The 27,431-nt window shown below is 36.7% G+C and overlaps 2 protein-coding genes and 1 non-coding gene across 3 annotated transcripts; 2 read left to right on the forward strand and 1 right to left on the reverse strand.

The window, feature by feature from the left end:
- Positions 1 to 881: 881 nt before the first annotated feature.
- Positions 882 to 9,146, forward strand: LOC123319104 (chaoptin). The gene is made up of 16 exons (XM_044905954.1): positions 882 to 1,069; positions 2,289 to 2,580; positions 3,189 to 3,359; positions 3,449 to 3,933; positions 4,073 to 4,383; positions 4,777 to 4,996; positions 5,301 to 5,525; positions 5,580 to 5,961; positions 6,155 to 6,402; positions 6,541 to 6,825; positions 6,888 to 7,082; positions 7,142 to 7,426; positions 7,483 to 7,608; positions 7,665 to 7,784; positions 7,847 to 8,085; positions 8,178 to 9,146. Exons 1-16 carry the CDS (start codon positions 1,064 to 1,066, stop codon positions 8,434 to 8,436), a joined length of 3,849 nt encoding a protein of 1,282 aa, XP_044761889.1. The 5' UTR covers positions 882 to 1,063; the 3' UTR covers positions 8,437 to 9,146.
- Positions 9,147 to 9,228: 82 nt separating this feature from the next.
- Positions 9,229 to 9,301, forward strand: Trnak-cuu. Its single transcript has one exon. It is a non-coding gene; the product is annotated as a tRNA-Lys (tRNA).
- Positions 9,302 to 9,538: 237 nt separating this feature from the next.
- LOC123319105 (homeotic protein labial) lies at positions 9,539 to 27,110 on the reverse strand. Its single transcript, XM_044905955.1, has 2 exons — positions 26,380 to 27,110; positions 9,539 to 10,114 (listed from the first exon to the last, which is right to left on the reverse strand). Exons 1-2 carry the CDS (start codon positions 27,002 to 27,004, stop codon positions 9,672 to 9,674), a joined length of 1,068 nt encoding a protein of 355 aa, XP_044761890.1. The 5' UTR covers positions 27,005 to 27,110; the 3' UTR covers positions 9,539 to 9,671.
- Positions 27,111 to 27,431: the final 321 nt, after the last annotated feature.

Here is a 27,431-nt window from a genome sequence, read left to right on the forward strand (position 1 = left end):
GAAATCACTGAAAACTTTTCATTTCTGCATATTATATTGAAGGAGTAGCAATTGAGAATGAAAGAATGGACGTGTAGACATCATAATTTGATGCGAGAATGATTTTCTGAATGATCATGACTGAGTTATATAGATTGAAAACAAATTGACGTCAATTTCCTCTATCAAGCGTTGATTCTCCGATCAAGCTTTATGAAACCCGTAGTTATAATTTGAGTTATAGAAATTTAAACCAGATGGCGCAACGTGAAAGTAATCTAAATAAAAGATATGTTGAGTTTTTCGTCAAGAATGAACTACTAAATTACCGCTTTTATTATATAGGACGTGCCTGCATCGTGAATTTTTGTGACAAAAATAGATCTCCGAAGAAAGCATAGCAGGGATATTGGTCACCCGGGCATAGTTATCCTAAATGGAATGAATGTAGTTAGATGGCTGAAGGATATCCAATATGAATATACATACATGGACTATCGAAGTCTATACTTGTATCAAAATAATTTTTTTTAAATTTCTTTCACAAAACTCGAATATTGGTATTCATATACCATTTGGCACAGATAAGAGAATAGCTATTTGGGTTCGAGACTGGAAGGATCTCAAAATATTTCTCTCCATCATAAGAATTGCTTGATTAGTACCACCTATATTTGAGATATTGTGATTCACTCTTTACATTCACCGAAACTAACACTTTCAATTAGACGAGGTAGGATTCGTAATCCTCCTACGACTAATTAAAGTACCCAGACAATTCTAATGTGTTACATATTCTTTAATTGGTTTTAACCCAATAACACAATAACGGACATTACCGTTCGAAGATATCCTGATGTGCATGTTCGAAGTGAAAAATGAGTCGATAGTCCCTATGATCTGTGCTAATCCAGTTTAAAGAAGCCCTATCATCCTGGTATTGTTAGGATTCTGTACTGACTGTTCCTGGGGGAAATTTTAAGCTCACTCGGTGGTGACCATTGATGCAACAAGGTTGCATTATTGTGTATTTAGGTGCATAAATTCTTTGGTGCTGCATTTTTAGGATACAACGTACCTAATAATGATGGTAAGGCTAAAAATTATTATTGCCTGTTGCACCGTTTTGTTGAACCCCATATAGGCTATACGTCAACATAATCTAGAACCTCATTTTCCAAAAAGTATGGTCAAATTTCGAATGTCCAATGAAGCATTCAGCCCGAAATCCACAACAAACAGAGATGCATTTGCCTTTCAACAATCACATGTTGGTTCTTAGAGTGCTAAACGATACGATTCTGCTAATTTAACAAACCCAACCTAATAACTTATGCACTTTTCGGATTTGTTCAGTATTCTATTTTCGCGACTTAGTAATCGACTTGGATTCTTCTAAATGACACATTATCTGTATATTTCATAATCCTTTCAAGAAAGTGCTCAAGAATTGGCGCTAAATTCCTTCATCTGAGAAATTTCTTCATCCCTTTGTTTTTCGACATACCTAGATTTAGATATGATGGAATTTGTAACATTTCTACCTATGAATAATAGATTTTTTTTAAACTACAAAAAATGATAAGTATTCGTGAATTTTTAACCCACCCATCATAGCTTTCATTGATGAGGAAAGCACCAATTTGTTTTCAAGTTTATCCTAAAATGGTGTAAAGTTTCGTTTTTTCCCCAATTCTGAATCAACCACAGAAACTCTTTTACAAGTACTTAAATTTCGGTTTTCCGATCTGCGCAAAACTTTTATATTAGATAAGCCTATTAAGATATGGCTTCTTGAAATCTGAGGTATTATTCCATTTCAGAGGTTTAATCTTATAGTTTTCATGGCTAATTGTGCTCTTTCGATTTATTTTATAAAATAAAGGTTTGGGTATTCCCAAGGGTGGTTCCAAAGGGGAGGGGGGGGGCAATGCATCCCTTTGAGAACTTGAATGAAATATGTTTAGGCATATTCATTTCTAGTACAGGTTGCTCTTTCAGAACATGTAGGTATCACATTAAGATCCAGGAAGATGCTTATGGGAAATACGTGTATCGAAAAAAAGATGGGGTTAGTTAAATATGTAATGGTCAAGATTTATCACTAGAAAAGTTGTTGTTTGAGAATTTGAGAGAAATATTTCTTCCTTCTTCTTGTCGTGTGTAAACACACCATCCTTTATGAAAGTATAGTCATACAATAGATATTTCTAAATCCTTTGCACACATAATTTTTGTTTGAACTGTAGGTATTCAAACATTTCTTGCTTTCGTAAATGCACCCATTCTCAGGCACTAACTCCTTTCAGCAATTGCATCATTTTTTCCACATTGGTTATGGTCTGGTGATTGGTACATTCCTCCTTATGATGTGGATTTCCTATGTGGAGTCCAAAGACGCCGAGTTTTCGAGATACCCTCCATGTTACTTCAACAGTTTTTGCAGATGCTCGAAATCAATGCCTGACCTAGGAATTGTTCATTGCGAGAATGTACATCTCCCGAAAATACCAGAATCCGTTAATATATCGAAAGTGTTCAAGATTCATTTGATCAACAATGGTTTGAGGACTATCGAGCCGTATTTTTTACAAAGCACAGGTAAATGTCCAGCTATTGAGATAATAATTTTATTCTGCCATCAGAAAGTGTTTTACAACGTTTATACTTAGCATTTTTAATCTACATTTTCAATCTTTCGAATATAAAAGGGAAATTTTGCGAAAAAAACTTCAATAAAAAGTGGTGATAATAATGAACAATATACAGGGGTCAGCATAAGTCAGGCAACCAATTTGCATTAAGATAAATAAATGCAGCGTCAAAATATATTTATTAAAAAATAATACAGAAGGTATTCGAAAAAGGGTTACTGTAAGTGCTCAGATTTTTTTCGACAGCGTTGCCAGACTTATGAGCGTTGCCGGACATATGTCGAAATTTCGAGAGCGTTGCCTGACTTATGCCGACCCCTGTATATAGATACACTGTTACACAATTCTAGGAAAATGAACAAGAAGTTGTGAAAATACACCATCTAGATTCTATTTGATGTATACTGATATAAAAAACAACAGTAAAATAAAAAAAATATATATCAAAAAGCATCAACTGTTGTTGAAAAAGCCCTTATTGCAAGATTAAGCTTTATGTTTAGTTGCATTTTGTATTTGTGACTATTACTCTTAATTTTTTTGTGGAATTGATAGGTCTATATAAAATAGAAATAAGCCATAACCCCCTGTATATTATTCCTGATGAGGCATTTATGGGACTCGGAAAATCTCTCTGGGAACTCGATCTAAGTCATGATCATCTAACTGTAGTTCCAACAAGAGCAATGAAATATCTACAGAAACTTAAGGTCTTGGATCTCACTGGTACGTATTGTACCAGTTCTTAGTTCTTTTTGAAATTATTTCTCTTGAAATTGAGCCATTTCACAGCTTTCTCCGTTTTTTTTCTTCAGGAAACGATATCATTAAGATATTCCCAGAAAACTGGCGTGGTCTAGGAAATACTCTTCAGACTCTCATTCTGGCTGACAATTCCATAACGAACCTCCAGGCAGATCTGTTCTCCGGTCTGAACGAGTTAGACACGTTAGATTTGGCTGGAAACAATTTAAAAGAAATCGATCCTTCGGTATTCAGGGACGGAATGGAAAAATTGTCGAATCTTTATTTGGCTAACAACCAGTTGGGAAATATCCCCTATCAGGCCATATACCCTCTGAAAACACTGAAGGATCTGGACTTGAGCTACAACAAAATAACAACCATGAATCCTTTCATCGAGGTTGGGGTTCAAACCGTCAATTACAACTTCGCTTTGAATTTGGACGAGCTGAGATTGGAGTACAATCAGATAACAGAGCTTCCGCCTGGATCTTTCTTGCTGTTCAACGTCCTGAATAAGACCTATTTGGATGGAAACAATCTTGGACATATAGGGGTAAATAAAATTTTGGTCACATGATGAATCTATACTTAATTGCTTGTGCGACATGCCTTATTAGCGTCACAAGGGTCGGTTACAATTTTTTTGAGGAAACCATCCAGCCATAGTTTTTTAACCATTGTTCCAATTCCAGGACAATGCGTTTCGCCAAGCAAGGATAAAAGAATTATACATCAGAAGATGCAGTATAACAGAATTATCACCCATTGCCTTCGATGGACTAGAAGATTATCTAGAAATACTCGATTTATCTGGGAACAGTTTGGAACAAATACCAATTGATTTATTCGACAGGATGACACAACTCAGGAGCTTATTTCTTGGTGACAATCGATTGAAAAGTTTGAATGCTGCAGATTTATTCAATAGTTTTCTCTTCACTCTGAACCGTTTGGATGTAACTGGAAGAGAAAATCCAGACATTTCCCTGCAAGAAATCCGTAGGTAAGGTATGCACAAGTTGTCCCAAGTTGATGCAACAAAATCATTCAATTGAATTGGGTTTCTAAACGGTTTAAGAACTTTCAAGGAATTCAAATACCTACGCGATTAATACACAGTGGTTCTATTGACATTGTAGTCTAGTAAAAAGACTTTCGTATGACCGGATTCTGAGATATAAAGAGAAGACTATTTAAGGAGTCTGTAACTCTGGAAAGGGACCCTTCTGAAAAGAATCAACAAGAGGGGTTTACTAATTTTATCTCGAGAATCTGTGATGTGATGAAATTAAACATTAATTTTGCAAGTTTGTTATTGAAATTTGTCAATTCAAAATGAGAAAATTGTTCGAACAAACACTCAAATGATAGTGAAAAATTGACATGTTGTTTACAGGTTGAAAGGTCTCAGATTGTTGTCACTAACAAAAGTGAGCAAAAATTCGCTAGGACCAGATGATTTCAAAGAGTTTGGGGTCGACCTGCAGGAGCTTGATATAGTTAATGGTGGCTTGCAGACAATACAAAGCCATACATTCAGATATGTGCATGGCTTGAGAAGCATTGACTTTTCCGAAAATGGTATAGGAAGCATTGAACCCAACGCATTTTACGACGTAAGGAAAATTACATTTGTACCAATAAGAAACAGTCGAAATAATAACAGGGGATAAAAAACTTAGTAAATTCAATAAACCCAAAATAAAGAACAGAGAATTAAAACAAAATTACAAAAAATATACAGAAAATAAAAGTATCAATGATCATTTGAGACATTTATTTACATTTAAAGACATCCTGATACTTATCAATGGAACCTTTTCCAAAATTATGCAAAGGAAGGGGTTATGAATTCAAGGTCCAGCTAAATTTAGCTTTATGATCAATGTTTATTATTCCTGATAGATTTATTTATTACAGATCGGGCACTCCTTGGTCAGTTTGAAGATCTCCCATGGTCTCTCGTCTAATATGCAGAATATTCCTGTCGAACCCTTCAAACAGCTAACAAACCTAGAGGAACTCGATCTCAGCAATAACAAAATCCGAAATGTACCAGACACTTCTTTCCACTTCTTGAAGAAATTACGGTCTCTGGAGTTACAAGATAACACTATCGAGAATCTGCAAAAAGGTACTTTCCAGGTATGAGTACTGCATGACTGATGAAGTTTAGCCTCTAAGGTTTTCCTTCAACAGGGAGACATACATTCGAATCTGGAAGAAATATCCTTGTCCTTCAACAACATCAGGACAATCAAACAGCATACTTTCGTCGAGCTACCAAGTTTGGAGGAAATTCTCCTCGACGACAACAAGATAGAAACTCTAGAGAGGAGGGCTTTCATGAACCTGGAAACCCTCAAGGTGCTGAACCTTAAGGGCAACAAAATTTCTAAGATATCCTACGAGGCTTTTCAAAACCTGCCAGAATTGGAGGATTTGGATCTGTCCTACAACAAAATGACTGAATTCGATTTCACTATGTTCGATCAAGTAGGCACCCTTGCCATGTTCCATGTTAACATGAGCCATAACGCCTTGAAAGATCTGCATTTTAGTAGCATTGAAGCGGAATATGGTGAGTCTTAGAAAGTAAGTTGATCTTGAGTAGCTTGTCGATTTTGCGTGGTATTGGCTTAAGTTTAAAACGAGCGATGTGCGTGAGAAGACAAAATACTAATTTGAAATTCTTTCAAGACATTATAAAAAACTCTATCGGCATTCGTAATCCAATAAATGCATATCTCCTTAAGTTCTCTATTATTGTCTAGGTTCTAGTGGAGTTCACACCAACGTTAAAGTTCTTGACTTATCGTTCAACAATATCTCTACAATATCGAGAGCTTTCTTCAAACCAGCTGAGCTCTCCCTGACGCATCTTTATCTGTGCAGCAACAAGATCTTAAACGCCAGTATGGAGGTATTCGGAAATATGCCTCACCTACAAATGCTAGATATTTCCGACAATATGATCTATGAGTTGGAATTTGATACTTTCAGAAACACCAGAAGATTGCAGGTAATATCTCTTATCCAGAATAATGCATCTCCTAATTCCCTTGGATGAAGTCTTTGATTCTGTAACTTTTTCCAATGTGTTTGCCCTCTGTATTTTAGAATCTCACTTCATGACCTAATATTCGATTGTCTTCCCTAGATCCTTGATGCCTCTAACAATAGAATAGCAGATGTACCAAATGACCTCTTCAGATTTCTCAAAGAATTACGCATAGTGAATCTTTCTCGCAACAGATTGAGAGCCTTACCAGATAATCTGTTTAGAGAAGATGCAATTGAGCATGTGGATTTGTCCCACAACATACTGGGAAAATTACCTTTGAACAGCTTCTCAGTTTCAGCTGCTAGAAATTTGTACGAGTTGGATCTCTCGTGGAATAGCATCTCATCATTGTCTCATGGTGGAATGTTGTCGAGATTCCAGGTAAGCTGTGATATTTGGATGCAAAATGATTCAAATATTGAAGAAAAACTTAACGGTTGCAGAGTCTCAACTGGCTGGATCTTTCTTATAATCGTCTGGCTCAAATAGATGCAGGTACGTTTAGAGAGCTTCCAAGATTGTCAAATCTGGATCTGGGCAATAATATTCAGTTGACGCTTGAACCAAATGGACTAACATTCCAAGGTTTGGAGGATTCTTTGCTGCAACTAAATTTGGACAACGTGTCTCTATCACAGGTATCTTTGTTGTTGCTGGGCAAATGGATAAGGGTCAACTTTAACTCACTGATTTGTAGGTTCCAGTTCTTCCAACTCCTCACCTTATATCGCTTTCTTTGGCGGACAACTATCTACCAACAGTACCTCCAGAAATGGCCACCAACCTAAGTTCTTTGTGCGAGTTGAATCTGAACAACAACGACCTAACTTCTGTACCTATTGTTACTCATTCTCTACCGGAATTGAGGTACTTGTATATGGCTGATAATCCTATAACTTCCTTGAGCAACACCAGTTTACTAGGAGTAGCTGACAGTCTGAAGGAGTTAGATATACGAAATTTGGACATCCGAGAGTTAGAGGTAAATATTCAAGTCGAAAGACTTGACCATTATATTGACTTATGTTTCCATCGCAGGCAGGTGCATTTTGTAAGCTGAGCTCACTGAGGACTTTGAGTATAAGTTTTTATCGTAACTTGAAAAATTTCAATATTCCTAAGCTTCTTATGAACAACTGTGCCTTGGAGGAATTGGAAGTGAATGTAAGTAATGTTTTTCTTCTTATAATTGAGTTATTATCATCGAAATGATTCAATAGGTTGATATGGCTACTGAACAAAATCTGGAGAAAGAGATGGCAGGTTATTTTCCCACAAATTTGAAGAACATGACGTTATCTGGAGCTGGTCTGAAGAAGCTGGGCACAAATGTATTCAAGGTGAGAATTATTGTCTCCTACCATGATGCATAAATCATTTTAAACATACAAATGTATTTCAGGGTATAAGAAGTCCAGTTTTCCATCTGTGCTTGCAGAATACGAGTATCAAAACTCTTGGTTCAGATTTATTCCAGAATTTCGGAGAGGTAGAGAATATTACGATTGATTTGAGGGAGAATCCCATGATCAAGGGTCTTCAGAATCCATCAACCGGAAGTAAGCCAATGTTGAACAAGAGGATCTTTCTGCTTGATCTTCAGATATCTGGTGGCAATTGGGAATGTAACTGTGAACTGGGGTGCGTATAAAGTCATATAAAATATATATATACTTGTAAATTTTAATACTAGAAGATTTAAAAGGAGCTAGAAATTCAACTTTATTTTGCAGATGGATCGAAGTATGGCTGAGAAAAAAACGACAGTACCTCTGCAGTCAACCCAGTCATTCTTCTGGTTCTGACGACGACCACGACTGTAGGTTTGCTAGTGATGATCTGAGGGATGCACAGTGCGGCAATAGAAATAATCAAAGCTTGTTGGAAATATTGAAGACAGATATTGAATGTGGCTGGAGTTCCTCCTCATGTTATAAGTTCTCAGTTATTTTAGTTTCAATTTTACTTTTCGTCAACTGGTTAGCCGTTTAAATCATTTAAGAAGAAATCTACCAATCAATCTTATTGGTACCACAATGTCATCAATCGATCATTTCTTCAAATCCATGCCTAAAATATGGACCCCATGATCAATCGAATAAGGTACTTAAAATGGTGATTGTAAATGTTGTTTATCGCAACTTCAGATTTTTATTATTATATAATAAACATATTATATACCCAAATATGAGAGTTGCTTATTTTTGTATGAAAAGCATTATATAATAAAAATTAGGGTCACTCAGCTGTTGGGAGTTGAAAGATAAAATTCATCCACTTAAGTAGGTAATTAGGTAGTAATTTATATTTTTTTTATGGTAGTTATCTCTGGAAGGAGGAAAGGGTCCTTTATTAGGGTAACTTTATTAGACTGCCTAAAAAAACTGCATTATACTCAAGAGCACATATATTTTATGATCTTATAATATAATAATCAATTATGATAAATATGTTTCTGGAACATTTTTACCATTAGTCTTCGTTTTTATTCGAATATTCCTATCAATGTTATGTACATATTTATACAATAAAATAAGTTATATAATACACATGTAATAATAAAGTACATATCTAATTTTAAAACTACTACTATTATAAGTATGTTTGGTCTAAAGTGACTGGAAGAAATTTATCTTGTGTTCATCCGGTATACTTATGTTAAGTTAATGTGACATTGGATTCGATGAATAAATTCGTTGTGTCAAAATCGACTGAATTTTAATTATTTCGGAAAGTATCGATCATTATTTACTCTAAACACGTTTTGCACCGATTTGAGTACAAGCCCGGCTAGCTCAGTCGGTAGAGCATGAGACTCTTAATCTCAGGGTCGTGGGTTCGAGCCCCACGTTGGGCGCATACCTTTTTGTTTACGAGGAATGGAATATTACAGATGAGTAATTATTTACCGGGCAGTTAATTATGACTATCATTATCTAGTAATTCCGCATATGGATGAAGTACATGGTCGGCAAACTGACGAATATTCGGAAAAAGATCCAAAATTATTTGGGATATGACAGTTCAGAAGGCAAAAGTTGATCGAAGCTATACATGTACTGCACCCCGTTTGAAAGGATACCGTAACACTTTGTCCTTACAATTACGTTGAGCCAAAAAAACCTGGAGATGACACTATAGTTCGATTAGTAAGGATTCAAACATTAGATTATATAATTTAAGCTGATAGACCAGATGAGTACCTACTTATAGAAGTACCGTCTTCATCAATTCGATTCTTGGCTGTTGTCATTACTCCCCGATATTTCGTTCTGTAACAGGGTCGTAGTCCCTGGGGAATTATTGTTACTACCACTCATACTAGAGCTATCTGGGGGTATCAAACCCTCTTTCATCCTCTTCTTCTGCTTCATCCTCCTGTTCTGAAACCAGATCTTCACTTGGGTTTCGTTCAGTTGGAGCGCCGACGCTATCTCTATTCTTCTAGCCCTGGTCAGGTATTTGTTGAAGTGGAACTCCTTCTCGAGCTCCGTAAGCTGCTTATTGGTGAAATTTGTCCTTCCGGTGTTAAGACAGTTGAGCCCAAGCATGCTGGAGGCGTTGGATCCAAGACAGGAGCTCCTGGAGGCTGGATTGGACGAGTCCATAAGAGAGGACGCTACGGATGACAGAGGAAAATCGGCCATGTTTGTTGATGGGACTTTGGGAACTGTAAAGAAAGAGAAGTCAGTAAATTCGACAGATTTTTTATGCATTTAATTATTCGAAGTGAGCACAAATAAGGTTTGTCCACGATCATTGAATAAAGTGAGTATACTCTATAAATTTCCTTTGGCTTTATGGCATTCATAAATCACTTATGGCTTATATGCCATAATTCACTAGTGACTATTGAGCAATAATTCATTGCTGAATGAACTGATTATTCTAGAAAGTATCTTATTAACAGTCGTGTACTGTTCTAGTCGCATACTGTGTTATCCATGGTAAACGGTTTCCTGAGGAAAATATTCATCCAGTATTCATCAAATTATCATGGGAATCGATTTAGTTCATCAGCACATCGAGCTCGCAGTATTTCGCATGGAATGAAAACAATAAAACCTTATCTCGGATGCAAAGTACCCCATACATGGATTGCTGATTCTTATCTGGCCAACTTGACGTGAACGAACTGACACTTTAGGATCGGCTTCCGTTTGACTTATCTATAAGATGCCTGCTGTCCCGACAAGTTGAAACGATTCTCCTGGATAGATATTTCACTTACCAACAATCCGGCATTCGATTTTTACAAGGCAAAATGATTACTTTTATGTGAGTAACTTTCCATTTTTGAATCAGATACTGATTCTTCAAATCTTACTCAACAGTAACTGAGGAGGCTTGTTCAAAACTTAATGAACCTACTGAGTATATACCACTCAAAAATTGAAGAATCACTGGATAGTTTGCTTACATGTAATTTTGTTTTTAGATGTATAGAGAAAAGAAATCTATCTACAGATATAGAAATTCTGAGGATTTACTTTTTCCAGTGGCGTTTGCGTCCTCACCCCATGTAAAACCGAGGTTTCGTGTTTCCATTTGAAAAATCATCAAAATATAGAAAATTGAAGTTGAGCTGATGGATTACTCGCTGAATTTCAAAGCCCATTTGGAAAATTTGCGTCTGAAGTTGAAAACTAGGAAAAGCTGCATAAACTAGCTGGTACTTCATGGGGTGCTGATGCAACTGCTCTTCGAACGGCTTTGGTTTTTTTGCCTGCTGAATATTGTTGCTCCTCTTGGGTTAATAGTGCTCATGTGCAAAGAAAGAATTGATGCACAGCTGAATCTTTATATGTATGAGAATTATTTGTGGAACTATCAGATCTTCACCTATTCAATGGTTACCAGTTCTTTCAAACACTGTAGGTACCGCCCCATATTCGTAGACAGACTGCAGTTAAAAAGTCACTCCTTTCCCGACTCATTTCCAATTCTGTCCTATATTCCACAAAATACGATTCCCAGACTGAAGTTGTGTAAACTCTTATGGTCCAACCCTTTCCTCAATTAGAATATGATATTGATCGAGAGCTAAAGTTAACTTTCGAAAAATTCCCAAGAAGATGTGGTCAGTTGAAACTTCCTCAAGACCGAACGGTTGCGCCTGAATAGATGAAATTCTCAGATTTATTCCTAGAAGAGTTGTGCTTTTAGAATATGTATCACATTCCCATCTACGATTACTATTATTGAGAGATAAACTACTCGAAAGTTGACCTTCGAAAAATCCTGAAAAAGATGGGTTCAGTAAAAAATTCGTCAAGACCGAACGGTTGCGCCGAGATGGATGAAATTCTCAGATTTATTACTAGAATAGTTGCTCTTTCAGAATATGTATCATATTTCCATCTAGGGTTACTTTTATTGAGAGATAAACTACTCGAAAGTTGACCTTCGAAAAATCCTGAAAAAGATGGGTTCAGTTTTAAATTCGTCAAGACCGAACGGTTGCGCCGAGATAGATGAAACTCTCAGATTCATTAGTAAAAGAGTTGCTCTTTCAGAATATGTATCAAATTTCCATCTACGGTTACTTTTATTGAGAGATAAACGACTAGAAAGCTGACCTTCGAAAAATCCTAAAAAAGCTTGGTTCAGTTAAAAATTCGTCAAGACCGAACGGTTGCACTTAGATGGATGAAATTCTCAGATTTATTACTAGAAGAGTTGCTCTTTCAGAATATGTACCACATTTATATTTTATTTTTCCCTAAGCTCTTGTATCATAAGCAAAATTGTTTGGTACCCCGTTCACACTAACCTCTAGTAAAAATGTATCGTATTGCTATATTTATGGTTTGTTGTTGAGAATTTTAATGCTTTTTATCAAAAGAATTCAATAAATATATCCCTGAAAACGGCTAAACCGATTCTAACCGGGAAAATCAAGAAAACTAAAGGAGTAGTCCATTTATATTTCACAATTTTTTTTCGAAGTGAAATACTCATTGAAACCTTATTTATGAGAACAACAAATACACTAGTTTTGCACCTGTAATACGAGACACCACAATTCAATAAAACGCCGGCTAGGGACGTCCTCACTCATCCCTTCAATTTTTCAAAGGAAACAACAAATATTGGCGGTTTTGAATTTCAATTTAACTAATGGCGAAACTTCTTTCAGTATCAGGAGTTCGTTTGATTGTTTCATTCAATTTCTCGAAGTATCAGAGAAAAGTTCTCGGACCCTCCCTCGCCAGAAGTCTACCAACAAGATGAATCGAGGCCAGAAATCCAATTAGTTGGGTGTGAGGTTGAATCCGACAATGAGCTAATAACAACTGCAATCTGTCTTCGTTTATTAGTTGCAATTCGCTCTGCCCCATCCTCGGTCTACGCCACTTCTGAGCAGAATATACGTTGCGTATTTCTCAAAATGATCACAGAGCCTACTACCTCGAAAAGAAGTACCTAGAGACCTCGAAACAACCCTGTAGTTATTCACAACTAAACAGCACGTTACCCTTCGTGGAAAACCAAATGCACCCTTTCGGTGAAGCGAGGTGGTCAAAACGGGTAAACAAAGTCAGTCCGACAGCTGGTCAAGCAGGCTGAGTGGACTTCGCAGATTACAGGCACGAAACAATTGCATCAGATTACGGGCGTGTTGTGACGGACGGTTTGACGTAAAAATAATAAGTCGAGAGAAAATTAATTTAATCGAGTGTACTCGATATGGACTTACTGATGGTTAGGGAGAAAATTCTTCGTTTCGTACTTCATCGACGATGATGACGTTGAACTGCTATACTACTACAGAAAATATAGGATAATCAGTAAAGAAGAAAACATGACTAAGAGGTGAATTGAATATTCATCATAACTTGAAAAAAAAAAAGCAACTAAAAATACGTAAAAACAAAACAAAACGGTGTTCATAATACATCGCTCCTCTACTGGCACTTCAGGCCAGGTACGGCAGATTAGAAAGTGCCGTATCTTCATCCAACGATTTTAGAGCAAGTAGCAAGAAGTTTTGTGGCAGGATAATAAATTAACTTGAAATTGGTTGGAAAAAATAATGTAAACAGATTCTGGAAAATCAATTAGTTATCGCTTCGATCAAGTTAGCTATATGCGTTGAGCTAACCCAGTCCATGTTTCCTGGACAGCAAAAAACGTTTGTCTAGGGTAATAAACTAGCCTTACATTAACGTGAATGTATGGTATAATTGACTTTTAGATAATCATTCGGTTGGTAGTTAGGTAATCTTAGCTAGGGGTACGATGGTAACTGTTAATTGTCAACATTAGACAACGAAATAATTATTATTGGTAATTACTTTCTTCAACAATTAAGGAGGTTGTCTCGTATGTTTCGTTTTAAAAAGCCCACCTTGAATATGTTTGTTTGGTTGTTCATGTTAGGAGCAATCCAAGAGCTAGATTATGCGCCAGATGACCCTCCTGGCCCCTCCCAACACCATCGCACCGCCGTCCATTTCCGCCAATTCGAAATAAAGGGCGAAGTTTTCGAACAGCCGCAGGAAGATTGAATTGTTCCGTGTTGCATATTTTCATGCTTTATCGTTGCTTAGCTTCCCCTGACACGACACAACTCCACAGAGGCTGAAAACGATCAATCTTCGCGGTCTGACAGCCCGACATATTCATATTCGCATATTTCTGCAGCTTTTATCTACTGTACCAGTAGCTTTATTATTCCATTATAAGTTAAGGAAGGTGAGTAGGAAATTTGTTTTGTTTGATGCGGGAGCAGCACCAGGATCGATCCTTCAACCCTGATGATTGAATTCCGAAAAGTTCGAAACGGATCGCGCCTAGGTATAAGTAAATCGGATTTGGGATGCCAATGAAGAGCTGGCCGACTATAATAGTCGTATTTGGTGATAATTTTCTCGGGACCAGAGGCTTTCTAGAAGAGCAAGCATCCATTTCGGCATCAGTGGCGGCTTGTCAGGTGCGGTATGTCGGCACTGAAAACCCAATAAATAGGAACCGTGGTAAGTGGTAAGTGGTAAATTTCAAAAAATATCGCTGAGGTTCTACAAGTGAGAAATACCAAAATAAAAATGATTTTATAGCGATATTCAAGAGCCTGGAACAAATAAATCCAAATTCATGCATCAATACATCAACAAGGAATTAAATAAGCCACCAATAGCAATAGACGTACTGAAGAGTCGTATAGACTAGACAACTAGAGGACGAATATCATCCAGAAGGAAAAGAAGTAACTCAAACCAATTCCGATGAAATAATAAACAATAAATAAGAACTTCAAAGTAGTTTTAGGTTAGGTTACGTAGTTTTAGATTAACGAATAGGAACTCTAGTTCTATGGACCAATAACCTTTTCATCAGATATTTGCCACAGCAGCTACCAAAATGCACCATATGATTCATAAAGGCAGAATAGTTGCTTTAACTTCAGCGAGTAGGTAAGCATTCATTTAATTTCACTCCTTACTATCTTACTATACTATACTTCTTGTGGCCCTTTCATCAAAATATCCATGAATATTCGTAACCCTTTTAACCCAATTTCCACCTTTGAAATACTAAAAATAAAAAGTAAACTGACAAAAATCGATCACCAACCAGCAAACAATGACCACAGTCCTTCCGTAATCTTTTTAATTAATTAGAGCCAAATAAATAGCACGGACTTAATTGGGCAGCCCTCGGACGCTGAAGGTGCAAGTCTGGGGATACATTCATTAATCTGATTTGACAGGCCAGTGTCGAGTACACGCTACGGTGGTAATTATAAATGACGGACGCCATCGTGACACGGGACCCGGCACTGGAAAACGCAAAACCAAAACTGATTTTAATTGGTGATGCAAGGGTTTATCTGTCCACGGTCTGGAGGCAAATGAAATTGTTTGCTGTCAATAAACGGCCTCGATAAGAGATTATTTTGGCCCAAATTTCACGAGTCGGTGAACATGGAGATTTTAAGATTATTTTTGAAGGGAAAATAAGAAAGTTATAAGCATTTGACATTTGAGGTTAGAGAGTGTCAAATATGGATGTAAGAATTTTCTATGAGTTTGGCATGCTCAATGGACAGGAATTGGTATTTCGAATATCAGAAATTGAGATATTCCGTATTTTGTAGGTTAGTGTACGTATATACCTATAGCTTCAAAACTATCCTTAAATTATTGTACATATGAAAATCTGCGTTTTTGTTTGTTTGTTTGTATGTTTGTCTTCACATAACTCCGAAATCAGATGTTCCATTTTGATAGTATTTCACTCTAGCAGTGAGTTATTATAACCATAACGTACCATAAAAATACCAAAAATTCGAAATTTGTACGAGTCAAAGACTCAACTTGTGCATGCCATATATCTAACTTTCAAGGATAACTCACGATAAACATTTTTCATTCAATCCAAAATAATGTTCCATTCGAAGAGAGCTTTCGACATGGATATGAAAATGAATGCAACCCTTATCTGCGCCCTGCGGCATTTATTCCCGATGATGCTCATGCATAGTTTTTGAACGCGAGATATGGAAGTTTGAGGAAATACGAATTTTCATGTTTTAAGTAAGTTTGCACATTAATTTATTCAGCTGTCTCATTCAGGAGTGAGTTTTGCAGAGAAAGGGATTCTATATGCAAAATTACGACAGCTTATCCACTAAATATGTCAATTTTTGACCTGCACATGCACTGTACGTCAAATTGTCAAATATTTTGTCAATTGTCACTCCTAACATCTTATAACACGAAAATCACTGAGCATAGTTTTATGAAAGTTTTGTTTTCCCAGAAAGATCTCCATAGGTCTTGGCTATGGCTATAGGTCTTGGCTAACCAAGACTAATAATACAGGAATAAAATACCCAAAAATAATAATAAATCAGAAACTGTTCAAGAGAGACAAGAGACTAGAAATATTAGTCTGAGACAATGAATTTGATGCGCTTTTTTTCAACTCGAATGAAGATAAATCCACAAAATGCAAGTGCAAAGTTCCAACTTGTTTCAATCGTAAGAACTGTAAGTGGCAACCCTCGAACCACTCAAACGGCAAATGTTTCATCGAGTGAACAGATCATCGAATTATTTCAGCAGATAAAAAACAAACTCGGATGTCAGTGACACCAAATTTTGCACCGTATTCGAACCGACATTTCACGAATCCAGAGTATCAGTTTCCTGCAGGACTGGACGCACCGGGTAAGACGATACCTGAAAAAGATTGGTGTATCAGTATCAACTCGAAACGTTGACGGACAGGTCAACCGATTTTGAGCCCACGCTCGAGTGGACACAGATCACTGTGATTGTTCTTACTCGAGATGATGCCCTCCTGAAGATGTTCAATGTTTATTTGTCCGGAGCTTCGAGACCCAAACAAACATGACTTCGAAGGTTTCGGGAGAACCAGGCGCCTTCAGATTTATCACATGGGTACGTTCGTTACGTTGTTGGTTGAGCGGAATCGACGTAGAACATGATTTTTGTTTTAATAGATCATTGAATCCTTATCGTTAACAGGTTAGGATTTTTGAACAAGATGATGTATCGGTCACAGTAAATTTAACAGGGATTATCATGGAAGTACAATGTTGAAGGCTCTAGGGTCGCCAAGTTCTCGGAAATTTCAAGATCCTGTCTTGATTTCTAAACAAGAAGAAATTTTAGAATTTCAAGAAAAGACACGAAATTTTATACCGATTTCTTGTCGAGAAACCAAGAAATCTTGAAATATCTTGTCTTACCATGATTACGCTAAAACGTGTTTATTTGTGAAAAGATAACATATTTTAACATGAAACACCTATTTCCACAAGACAAGAAGATTGTCATCAAGACAAGAACTCGACCCCTAGTAGACAGTAGAGTCTACAGAATTCTTGGCTAGCATTTTTTTCAAATGGAACACCCTACTTTTCAGGATGTTTCAGACAGTGAGTTTTTTTCGACAGAAGTCAGAACTCATATAAATTATTGATGATGGGAATCACCTTAGTAGTAACTTAGACCTCATAAACCAATTATTACTTCTTCTCTAGATTACTACCCAGTTGTTTTTGTTTTTGGCCTCATTTGTGCGACTATTTTCATGAAACTGGTAGTGCAAACAATACTAATCTACGCAAACAGATAAAACGTGAAAATTCACCTCGTGGTGAAATCACGATGAAACATTTTTCAATACAACACCCGATAGAAGTATATTCAGATTGAAAAATGTGCCATATCTTATCAAGAATCAAATCCCCTGAACCAAATAGTGGACAGCTAATGATGAAATATTTATTATCCGCATACAGACAGATAACGTGTTTTCAATATATTGTTGGATACCAGAAATGGATAGCACAAAACACATTATGGTCTCGATAATCAATAGGTCAGATTCTTATAAACAACTATTCGTACTAAATCTCCTATTAACAGACAAAAATAGCTAAATATCATGCACTAATACTGACAAAAGTAAATGTTGCTCCCAGGATTTTTAAGACTTTGGGATAGAGAATTGCTGAATATTCAATATTCCTTCTTGCAGTTGGAAACAAATCTATTATTAACAGTACAAATTACAGAGGGTTGAAGGGTAGAAGTATCGCGTTCGATTTGAAAACGATGAACCCAGTTGTTACTATGGATGAGACTTGGGTACATTTCTACGATCCAGAAACAAAGCAACAATCGATGGAATGGCGACACTCTGGTTCTGCTGGAGAAGTTCTTGCTTCAGTTTTTCGGGATTGCCATGGAGTAATCATGATTGATTTTTTGGATAAGGGTAGAACGATAACCGGAGATATTCGACATTACTGACCACTCTACGGGGAAAAATTAAAGAGAAAAGACGCGGAAAGCTATCCAAAGTTGTTTTGTTTTTGTAGGACAACGTCCCTGCACACAAATCTCATGTTGCCATGCAAAAAATTCGTGATTTAGGGTTTGAATTACTAGGACACCCCCCTTATTCACCAGATTTGGCTCCGTCTGACTATCATCTCTTTCCTCAAATGGAAAAAGTTTAAAAGGTCGTAAATTTTCTTCCAACGAGGAGGTAATAAGAGCTGGGGAGGTTTGGTTTGCAGAACAAGAAGAAAAAAATTTTTTTTAAAGGTCTAGAGACTTTGCAGGTTCGCTGTAATAAATGTATCAATTGGGTGCATTTAATAAATTTAATAAAATATTTTGACATTGAAGATTTTGTTTGGTTCTATAGTAGGCTAAGAATTTTTCAACATATAAGATGCTTCTGTGGAAACGAAACACATGAAGTGGTTAAGTTACTCATGTTATAAAAATCTTCTCATTAAGGTTTTAGTTTGACAACCAATTTTCATTAGACATGAGCTTTGATACCTCCTTTACCAAATTTTGGGTAGCTATTGCGCCTGCTCAACATCTTTCTGTTCCTAGACCGTGGGTTATTTTCTGTATAACAAATAATGAAAACATGCTTCCTTGTTCCTATTTATACCATAGTTAATTTTCTCCTCATGACTAATATAAACCAACGATAAAATTCAATTTTGCCAACAGGTAAATAGAGAACAGATATGAAATTTTCCTGTATTTGTCATACGAAGTCTATCTATTTGTATGTATGAAACAGAGCAATAGAAATATAATTTCTAAGAACTTGATGAATAGGCAATCAATCTTCAAGTAGTAATTCATTTTGCAAAGATGATATTTTTCGTGTGTCGAAACTAAAACCATTTAGGGTAGTAATAGAAGAGACAAATATTCCTGTAAAAACATTCAATGTCTCAGAGGTTTTCGATGAGAAATATAAACACAGTTTTCACGAATGACTTTAAACAAATGGAATCAATAATAAAAGTATGTGAATTCAAAAAAGAATTAAAAAGTTGAACAAGTCAAAAATATTCATACCCAGAACTTTCCACAAGGGAAAAATTATCACAATCTACACATTCAATAACATTTTCCACCCCCATTTATTATTCTACAACTAAATTAATAAAAAAGCTATCGGACGTGCGTTCCTGGCGTAAATTGAATATTCAGTAACAGCGAGGGGTTCTCCAAGTCTTTGGCGTTCGTCTGAAACATGTAAATAAAAATGAGGCATATACATGTGACTGATGTCAAATTCGAAAGGCCACTTTGATGAGATCTTTCGGGCACCCAGATCCACGCGAACCGATAACGATTTGCCGCTACTCACTAAAAGCTTTCCGAGTCGGTTCGATAGAAAAAATAGCTCTCATTATACACTTACACGATTGGCATAATGAAAAGTTTCTCCGGTAATTGGCCAAATTATGGTTATAAGGCGCATTATGTCTTAACGTTTGAAGTTTTCACCATTGCGAATTCCGAGTTTGGTAGGAACCCAAACGAGATGAAGAAGAAGAATTGTCATTTGTCAATTTGTCATCAATATATGCGTTAACAAAATTTCTTGTCAAGTGGATTCTGCTCGAAAGTAGAGCTCAGTTTCTACTCTGGTCCATTCGCTTTTATAAAAGCAGTTAGGTGGCCTTGCAAATTTGACACATTTCACACAGTAGGGGAAGAAAATGTGAGGTTAAGACGCTTGTCGAAACCATAGACATAGAGACATGGACTGAGCAATGCCAGCTAATTTATAGAAAGAGAGAAATGTAAGTCGGGCCATTACCTGTCTCTTTTGTGTTCACATAGAGGTGAGTGCAGACCAATCAGTTCCTGCTTTTTTGGCAAGCACTTTTGCCATTTGTGCAGGTTGTGGTAACGTCGTTTTGGCATTAACTACATTTATGTGTACCATACCTTACTACGTTGTAGATACAGAACTTAAGAAAATTGTTCCACTGCTCTGTGATGTTGACTGTTCCTAATATTTAATTGAACTTTCGTTTGTTAATGCAGTTTTCGAATTATCACGTTTTTTTTATTTTGTCCCTCAATCAAATGAGTCAGCAACGCTCTATTTGCAGCTCAAATCTGCCATAAGCCACCGTTTTCGAACACTTCTACTAGGTGAATATGCTTTAATGTCATTTTTTGTGTGAGAAATTAATGTATTTCTCTCATATTAAAATATACGTCGATTATTCCACTCATAGATTATCACAAGAGGTTGAATTATTTCCGGAAATCCGCTAACTCTCCCCTTTATATTATTTTCTGAATTATGTTGAACACGAAAATGAATAGTGAATTTCTCAGGTCGGAAACAGTCGAGCCTTTCGACGTTTACAAAATATTGCTTCCAGTTTGTCATTACACGATAATTAAACATCTTACGACGGAATTTTTTTTTGAGGACGCTGGGAATGGTGACTTTCGGTTGTACATTTAGATCGAAATCTTTGACGTTCTTCGTTTCTAACGAATGACGTGAAATATGCCAGTCATGCATTATTAGTCAGGTCTGAACTGTTGGGACACGCTAATTCTGATGAACGGTCGAAACAAAGGGGGTTGGGCAAGAAGTATCAATGTTTCGATGGAATGAGTCTAAAGGCGGAAAAATTGATGAGAAATTTGTATTATTACAGATTCAAGAATCTCGAAATTGAATCATTCCTAAGTAATTTTCCTTATCACGAATTGAAGACTCTTCGTAGCAGCAAAGAGATTTGAACAATTATTTGTAAGGAAATTTACCTCTCAAATGTCTTTCAGATATTATTATTTTTTATTTAATGTCCCACCTTCTGGCAAAAACTTGAGAACGAAAGCAAATAAGTTAAGCTTGTTATTGTGAAACGAATTTTGTTGTCATTATAGTGCTCTATGTTTCATAACCAGGCAAAGAATAAGGGCTGGTATTATCGAGCATTCGCAATATATGCGATCGTACGCATCGAAAAATAATGTGATGTTTTTAACTGCAAATAGCAGAGTTTTCCAGAGTTTCACCAAAGAATTTGGTGCTTTCATATGGGCTAAACAAAATGCTTTGGTGAAACTCTGGAAAACTCTGCTATTTGCAGTTAAAAACATCACGTTTTTCGATGCGTACGATCGCATATATTGCGAATGCTCGAGAATAGCAGCCAAAAACGTTTGAACGTTCAGAAATGATATAAATTGAAAGGTTAGATTGTACGAATTTGATAACTTTGTACGAAATAAAATAAACGACGATAATGAGTGATTATACATGTTGGAGATGAATAACAGAGCTGATATGTGTGGTTGCAATCTGAATTCTTTATTATCATCGAAAATGAAACACAAATCAAAGGAAAAATTACCAATATTTATCGCCAACGAAATTGCAGATACTCATTTATTTTATTATAAATATGTAGTACTTCGTTGATCAAATGGAATGGTGACTAAGAATGGTTGTATCTTTTCATCTTATATTTTATCTGAAAAAATTGTTGCTTTTGACCTTCGAAATGTACTGTTAAAATAGGGAGTATATCATTTATCCTGTATAAAACAATGGTCGATCAAGAAAAACAAAAGTGTTGGGCTTATTATTTGTCCTGAAATCTTTTTCAGAAAATAGGGAGGTTTGCGAATTTGAACGGCAGGAAGAAGCACCATTAAGAACAAAAAAAAAATTTGTCGAAGATTGAAAAGTGCTTCACACACTTGAAATAATTGCATTTATCTCATTTCTCTTAAAATTTATGAAAGATTTTTGTGATTTTTGAATCAAAGAGTCTTCGATTGCAATCACTTTAAAAATGTCTCCTATTTCTAATAAAAAAATTATGATTATAATAAGGGGTTACTTGAAATGAAAGATGAAGTAGGTGTTCTGTGATCTCAGACTTTAGGGAAACTCTGTCCTAAATCATGAATTTTCTTAACTGATGTACATGACAACTCACAAGGCTACTATTTTTGATGCAAGTATTTTTCATCTGCATCAGATACTTTTCGTCCTTAAACACTTTTCGTCCGCTCTTTTCGTCGCATAGAAACAAATACAACAGTGGCGATTTATCAATTTCGAGAGCCAGGATTTGACAAAAACCTAAGTGCCTGTGACGAAAGCGATATGGATATGAATGACACTCCTCCGGAGATGAGAGAATTGGCAACTACGTCCAGGTGGGATTTACAGCACACAAGTGAGCACTTACTTTCTAAAGTTATGTTGTAATATGCACCTCGGAAAATAACTGTCATGCCTACTTGATAGCCTCGGCTGCGCCTCGGCAATGTGCGGAATCGACTGTAATATACACTTTTTCGTCCTTGGTACGTAAATAACTATTTCGAGCTCCGACTTTTTCCAATAACAGTCAGCTATTCCTAGGCCAGCCCGCCACTGCATCACAAAGCTGAGGTAAAGTTACACAACATGCGGGCGCAAACACAGCCGAAACAAAGTCCATTAAAGTTTTATTTGAATTTGTTCAAGACGCAATGCCCGTCTAAGCTTACAATCCACCCCTGGGGGTTGTTTTATGTCGGGATCGAACTTCACGAGACCCATTTATGAACCGGAAAATGGCTGTTGACTTTTTGCTGGGAATAGCGTTACCAGAAAAAACTGCTGGGGATGATTCTCGACGGGATTTTATTGACAATTCGATTTATTCAAAGGAGGGTGGAAAGTTCCGCGGGTTTTGAGGCTATACGTGGATGAAAGTTAGGATACAAGAGTGAAAGAAATTCGTATAACCAAATTTTTTGCTTTCAAGGGAATGAAGAAGTACATATAATAACAAATTCACATCATGTGTGATATATGCACACATTTGCAATAGGTAGATTGAGATCATGATTTCAGACATCAGAATTTCGACGAACGCCTTGCTGTGTAATGTCTTTATTGACTCTCTACTCTTGAAGTGGTTCCGAAATTAATGTATTTAGCACTCTTCCATATTTTCGTGATAAAGTTATGTGACAATGCACGTGATCCCACAGCTTGTCGGTCATCTGATTGCGTGCCTATCTACCCGTTCATGGACTTCAGAGAGTAGAGCATGCGATCAATTCTTGAATAATTTTGCCCTTGAATTAACTTGACGCCCGCATACTCACAGGGATATTAGAGTTCCCGTATCAGCACTCCTGAGATTCGATATATGAAAATCTGACCGTTGGAAAATAATCAAGACGTCTGACGTCTCTGAGTGAAATTAGTTGTAGTATTTAAGGGAAAATAGATATGGCCTAGCACAAGGTTCAGTGTTGGGACCATTCCTCTTTCTTTTCATAAATGGTGGAAGGGAGGAAGAGTCTTTTTCAATATCAAAGGATGGAGCAATTGAAAATAAGACAAGAAATCTGTTTTCTACTCCAAAAACCCCAATATTATAATATATGGGGTGAGTATTTCAACCGATTCCTGAGGTAATGAAAACACTTTTTCTTTCACCTTTATTTTTGATTATGCTCGAATGAGAAGATGCAGGCTGTTGAAAATCCACGAAAAAATGTAATTTTCAGTTATACCTCTTCTTCGAACACTAAATTTCACCTTTATATTCCGCAGTTTAGTTTATATACATTATGACCATATCATACCTTAGAAAAACCAGAAATTCATAGAACCCAACTTTCAGAATAATGAACTAAACTAAACCACTAAACACCACTTTCGAAAATAAAAGTATTCCTCATTTTCTTTCATATAATAAAGCCGTTTTCGAGTAATTTCATATTCAAGAAACTGGGTACTTTGGGTAGTACTATAGTGTCGTAGATTTAGCTTGTTATTCTGAGAGGAATTTTGCAGATTTATAGTGTTTTGTGTTTGTTAACTTGGCAACGTTTCAACGTTCAGAGAAAATATCATTTTTATGAAAAAACGAAAGATTAAATAGGTTTTGTTTGTATCTGGTAACTCTTGTACGGAATTTAACAAGATAACAACAACAAAGATGATAAATGATTACTTATTGGAGATCAATTTAAAAGCTAGTATTAAATAGAAATCAAGAGTAAAATATTCAGAATTCATCGCCAACGAAACTGCCGTAACTCATTTTTTGTATGCTACATCGTTCACTAAATGCAATCGAAAAAGTGAGTTAATGCTTGTTTTTCTTATATATAGTAGCTTTATTTCCAAGGTTAAAATGGTATAGTTGATATTTGTAAAAATAGTGTCTGGTTTCCAGAGGTGGCATAGCCCATTATGAAAACTTAAATGGCTAAATCTTTTTATGTAGGCCAAATCGGTAAAGGAAAAGAGTATTTCTTTTGACCTGAAGAATCTATTGTTGAAATATACCATGTCCAAGTCAAAACTCATACTACATAGGGTGAGTCTTTGACTCGTACAAATATTTTAACAGTAGATTCTTGAGGTCAAAAGAAGTACTTTTTTCCCTTACCATTTTTTCCAAATTGGCACGGTTTAAAAGATACAGGCTGTTGAAAAACAATCTCACAAACGGTTTTATCGAATGAAATGAATTTCGGAATATAATTTTCTATTTATTTGATAAATCTTTTTCGGACACCAGATATCACCCACGTCTTCCAGTTTTCCCATAAAAACCAGTACGTACCATAAAATACCAGAAATTCAAAGAACCCAACTCTTGAAACTAAGTTGGATGCTATCTAATGAATAATGAATATTTGAAAGTTTTTGAGTATTTTGATGACATATGTGAAATTCGTAAAATTGCATGGGTACCAACTTTGGCTGAATTCAACTCTGTTTAGAAGGTGTGTAGTGTCAAAGATTTAGCTTGTCATTCTGAAGGGAATTTTGTTTCTCCAGCGTTGGCATAGCTCATTATGAAAACTCGTAATGGGTATAACTTTTTATCAGGGCCGAATAGGAAAAAATGGTATGGAATAAGAGTCTTTATTTCGACCTCAAGAATCTACTGTTGAAATATTTGTACGAGTCAAAGGCTCACCCTGTATATAGATTTTAGCATTGTTATAGCCATGCAGGTCGTTTTCAGGCAGGGGCCTAGGAAGCTAAGTGTAGTTTCATACTTGCTAGCTTGAAAATCATGTTGATTTCAGTATACCTGGATAGGATATAGACTATAGTAGATCAAATGTTAACGGGGAATCAGACAGAGATGAAAAAGCTCAGCAGAAGATTGTGGCAGTGGCTTCTTGTTTTAGTGTGATTGAACTGTTTCGCAGAATAAGTTGTAATATTAAAATAATCGGTAGATAGCTACCTAATTTCGGAAGAGGTTTTGGTTTTTATCGATCTCGATTCCAAAGGTTCATAATTAGAAAAGAAATTATATAATACTTGGCAGATCTGTGTACCAAGATAAATTGATAGGTGGGTGCCCAACAATCAATCATTCATAGATTTTTCTGATACTTAAATATAGCACCGCATGGAAAGAATTGATCTGAAGTTAAATTAGCTATGCCAAGGGTGAATTTCCTACACCTATATTATACGTGAAGGGTCACGATAAGTGGTGTGGAACTATCTTCGACCGAGATCTCACATGGCATGTGTGAGGGTTAGAAATGGAATTCAATCCACATGCAAAAGAAGGACTCCTTGTGTGAGGAGATACTGAATAAATAAATAAGAATACACCTCGAATGGTATTCATAGAATTTCGTTATTTCGCTATGTCTTCATATACCATGTCACACGTTGTTACCAAAGTTGGAACATCCAAGGAATATCCATAAACACTTGATGCCTTATTGCCTTCAGCTAATGTAACACTCAATTCACGAAGTTACAATAACAACTAAGCATCAATGTTTAGCTAGGAACTGAACATATAATTTGAACCACTTCACTTGTGTCGATATTACAATAGCATCTTCAGGTCGTTAAAGGCATACCTACTTATAGTGGTCAAAGGACACCTTCTAGTTAGAACCTTAATCTGTTTAAGGATTTTCACCAAGTATCGACCATATCAATTCAATCAACAGTGATGCTGAGTTGGTTGTTGGTTGAACATCAAAAATAAACGGAGAAGGGACTACTCTTAGAAACAGATGTGTGACAGTAAAAACGATTCGAGTAATATCAGATAAATAAATAGTTTATCCAAGAAGGAGAGTTAAACTATGTGGGGCACTGACTCACCTGTTGGTTTGGGAACATTCCTCTTGACCTGCATCCACTTATAAGTTGGCAAGCTTGGCTGTTGCGTCGGCACTGGATTCATCGAATGCACATGGTGATTTTTCATCCTGTCACCATCCACTTCCTCCTTGTACCTCTGAAGATGCTGGTACTCCATGCAGGAGTTCGGAGGGCTTCCAGATGGCACCAGATGGGAATGGTACGCCACATCATGTCCAATATGATACTTATTTTCACCGGTGTAAACATGTCCGTTGGTACCTGTAACCTCCTCGTGATGTCTCACGTGATCCTGTGGTCCCCTTTGGTAAGGTAATTCGTAATTTGGAGGAAACGCAGGGTTGGAATGTCCGTAATCTAGATTAGTGTAACTTAGGCCTGTATCAGTGTTGATTATGGGGTTTTCGGGGAGGATTTGTTGGGGGTAGTAGTTGAGTTCAACCGGTGACGGCGGACTGTCTAAAACGTCGCTCGCGGGGTACAAGAACTGCTGGTCTTCGTACTGATACGGAGGGTAATGGGCTACGTGTTGATTCGAAGCGTCAGTGTACCCGAAGAAATTAGGGTCTGGATTATAAGAACTTCCGTGATGATTTCCGTACATCCCAACATCCATCATCATCATTTTCACTGCTCAAAATCCCCTCTATATATACACATATATATAGACACACCACAGAGTCGCGTGACCGTAACACAGAACTACATAGTTTTCGTCGCGACCGTCGATGCCATTCTGTGGCCTTGCTGGTATCCGTCGACGGGCCGTTCTGTGGTGGGCGGAGCGTATCCAGCTGCTTGCGCGAGGGTATCCATACGACCAATCGGAGGTGGGTATTCCGGAGATGTTGGGATGCTGCGGATTTCATTGGCCTGCATCCAGCCATCATTGTGACCCTTTGTGCTGGAACATTTCAATCTGGGTGAATGTTACAAGTGTCAGCTACCATGTGTGACATGACAGCCCGGGCTGTATGGCTTGAATGGCCTTTTCTAACGGACGACTGGTCTTGGTATGGTTATTTTATTCATGTCTTTGTTGGTATTGGTAG

This window comes from Coccinella septempunctata, chromosome 8, assembly GCF_907165205.1.
Source record: "Coccinella septempunctata chromosome 8, icCocSept1.1, whole genome shotgun sequence".
Taxonomy (NCBI): Eukaryota; Metazoa; Arthropoda; class Insecta; order Coleoptera; family Coccinellidae; genus Coccinella; species Coccinella septempunctata.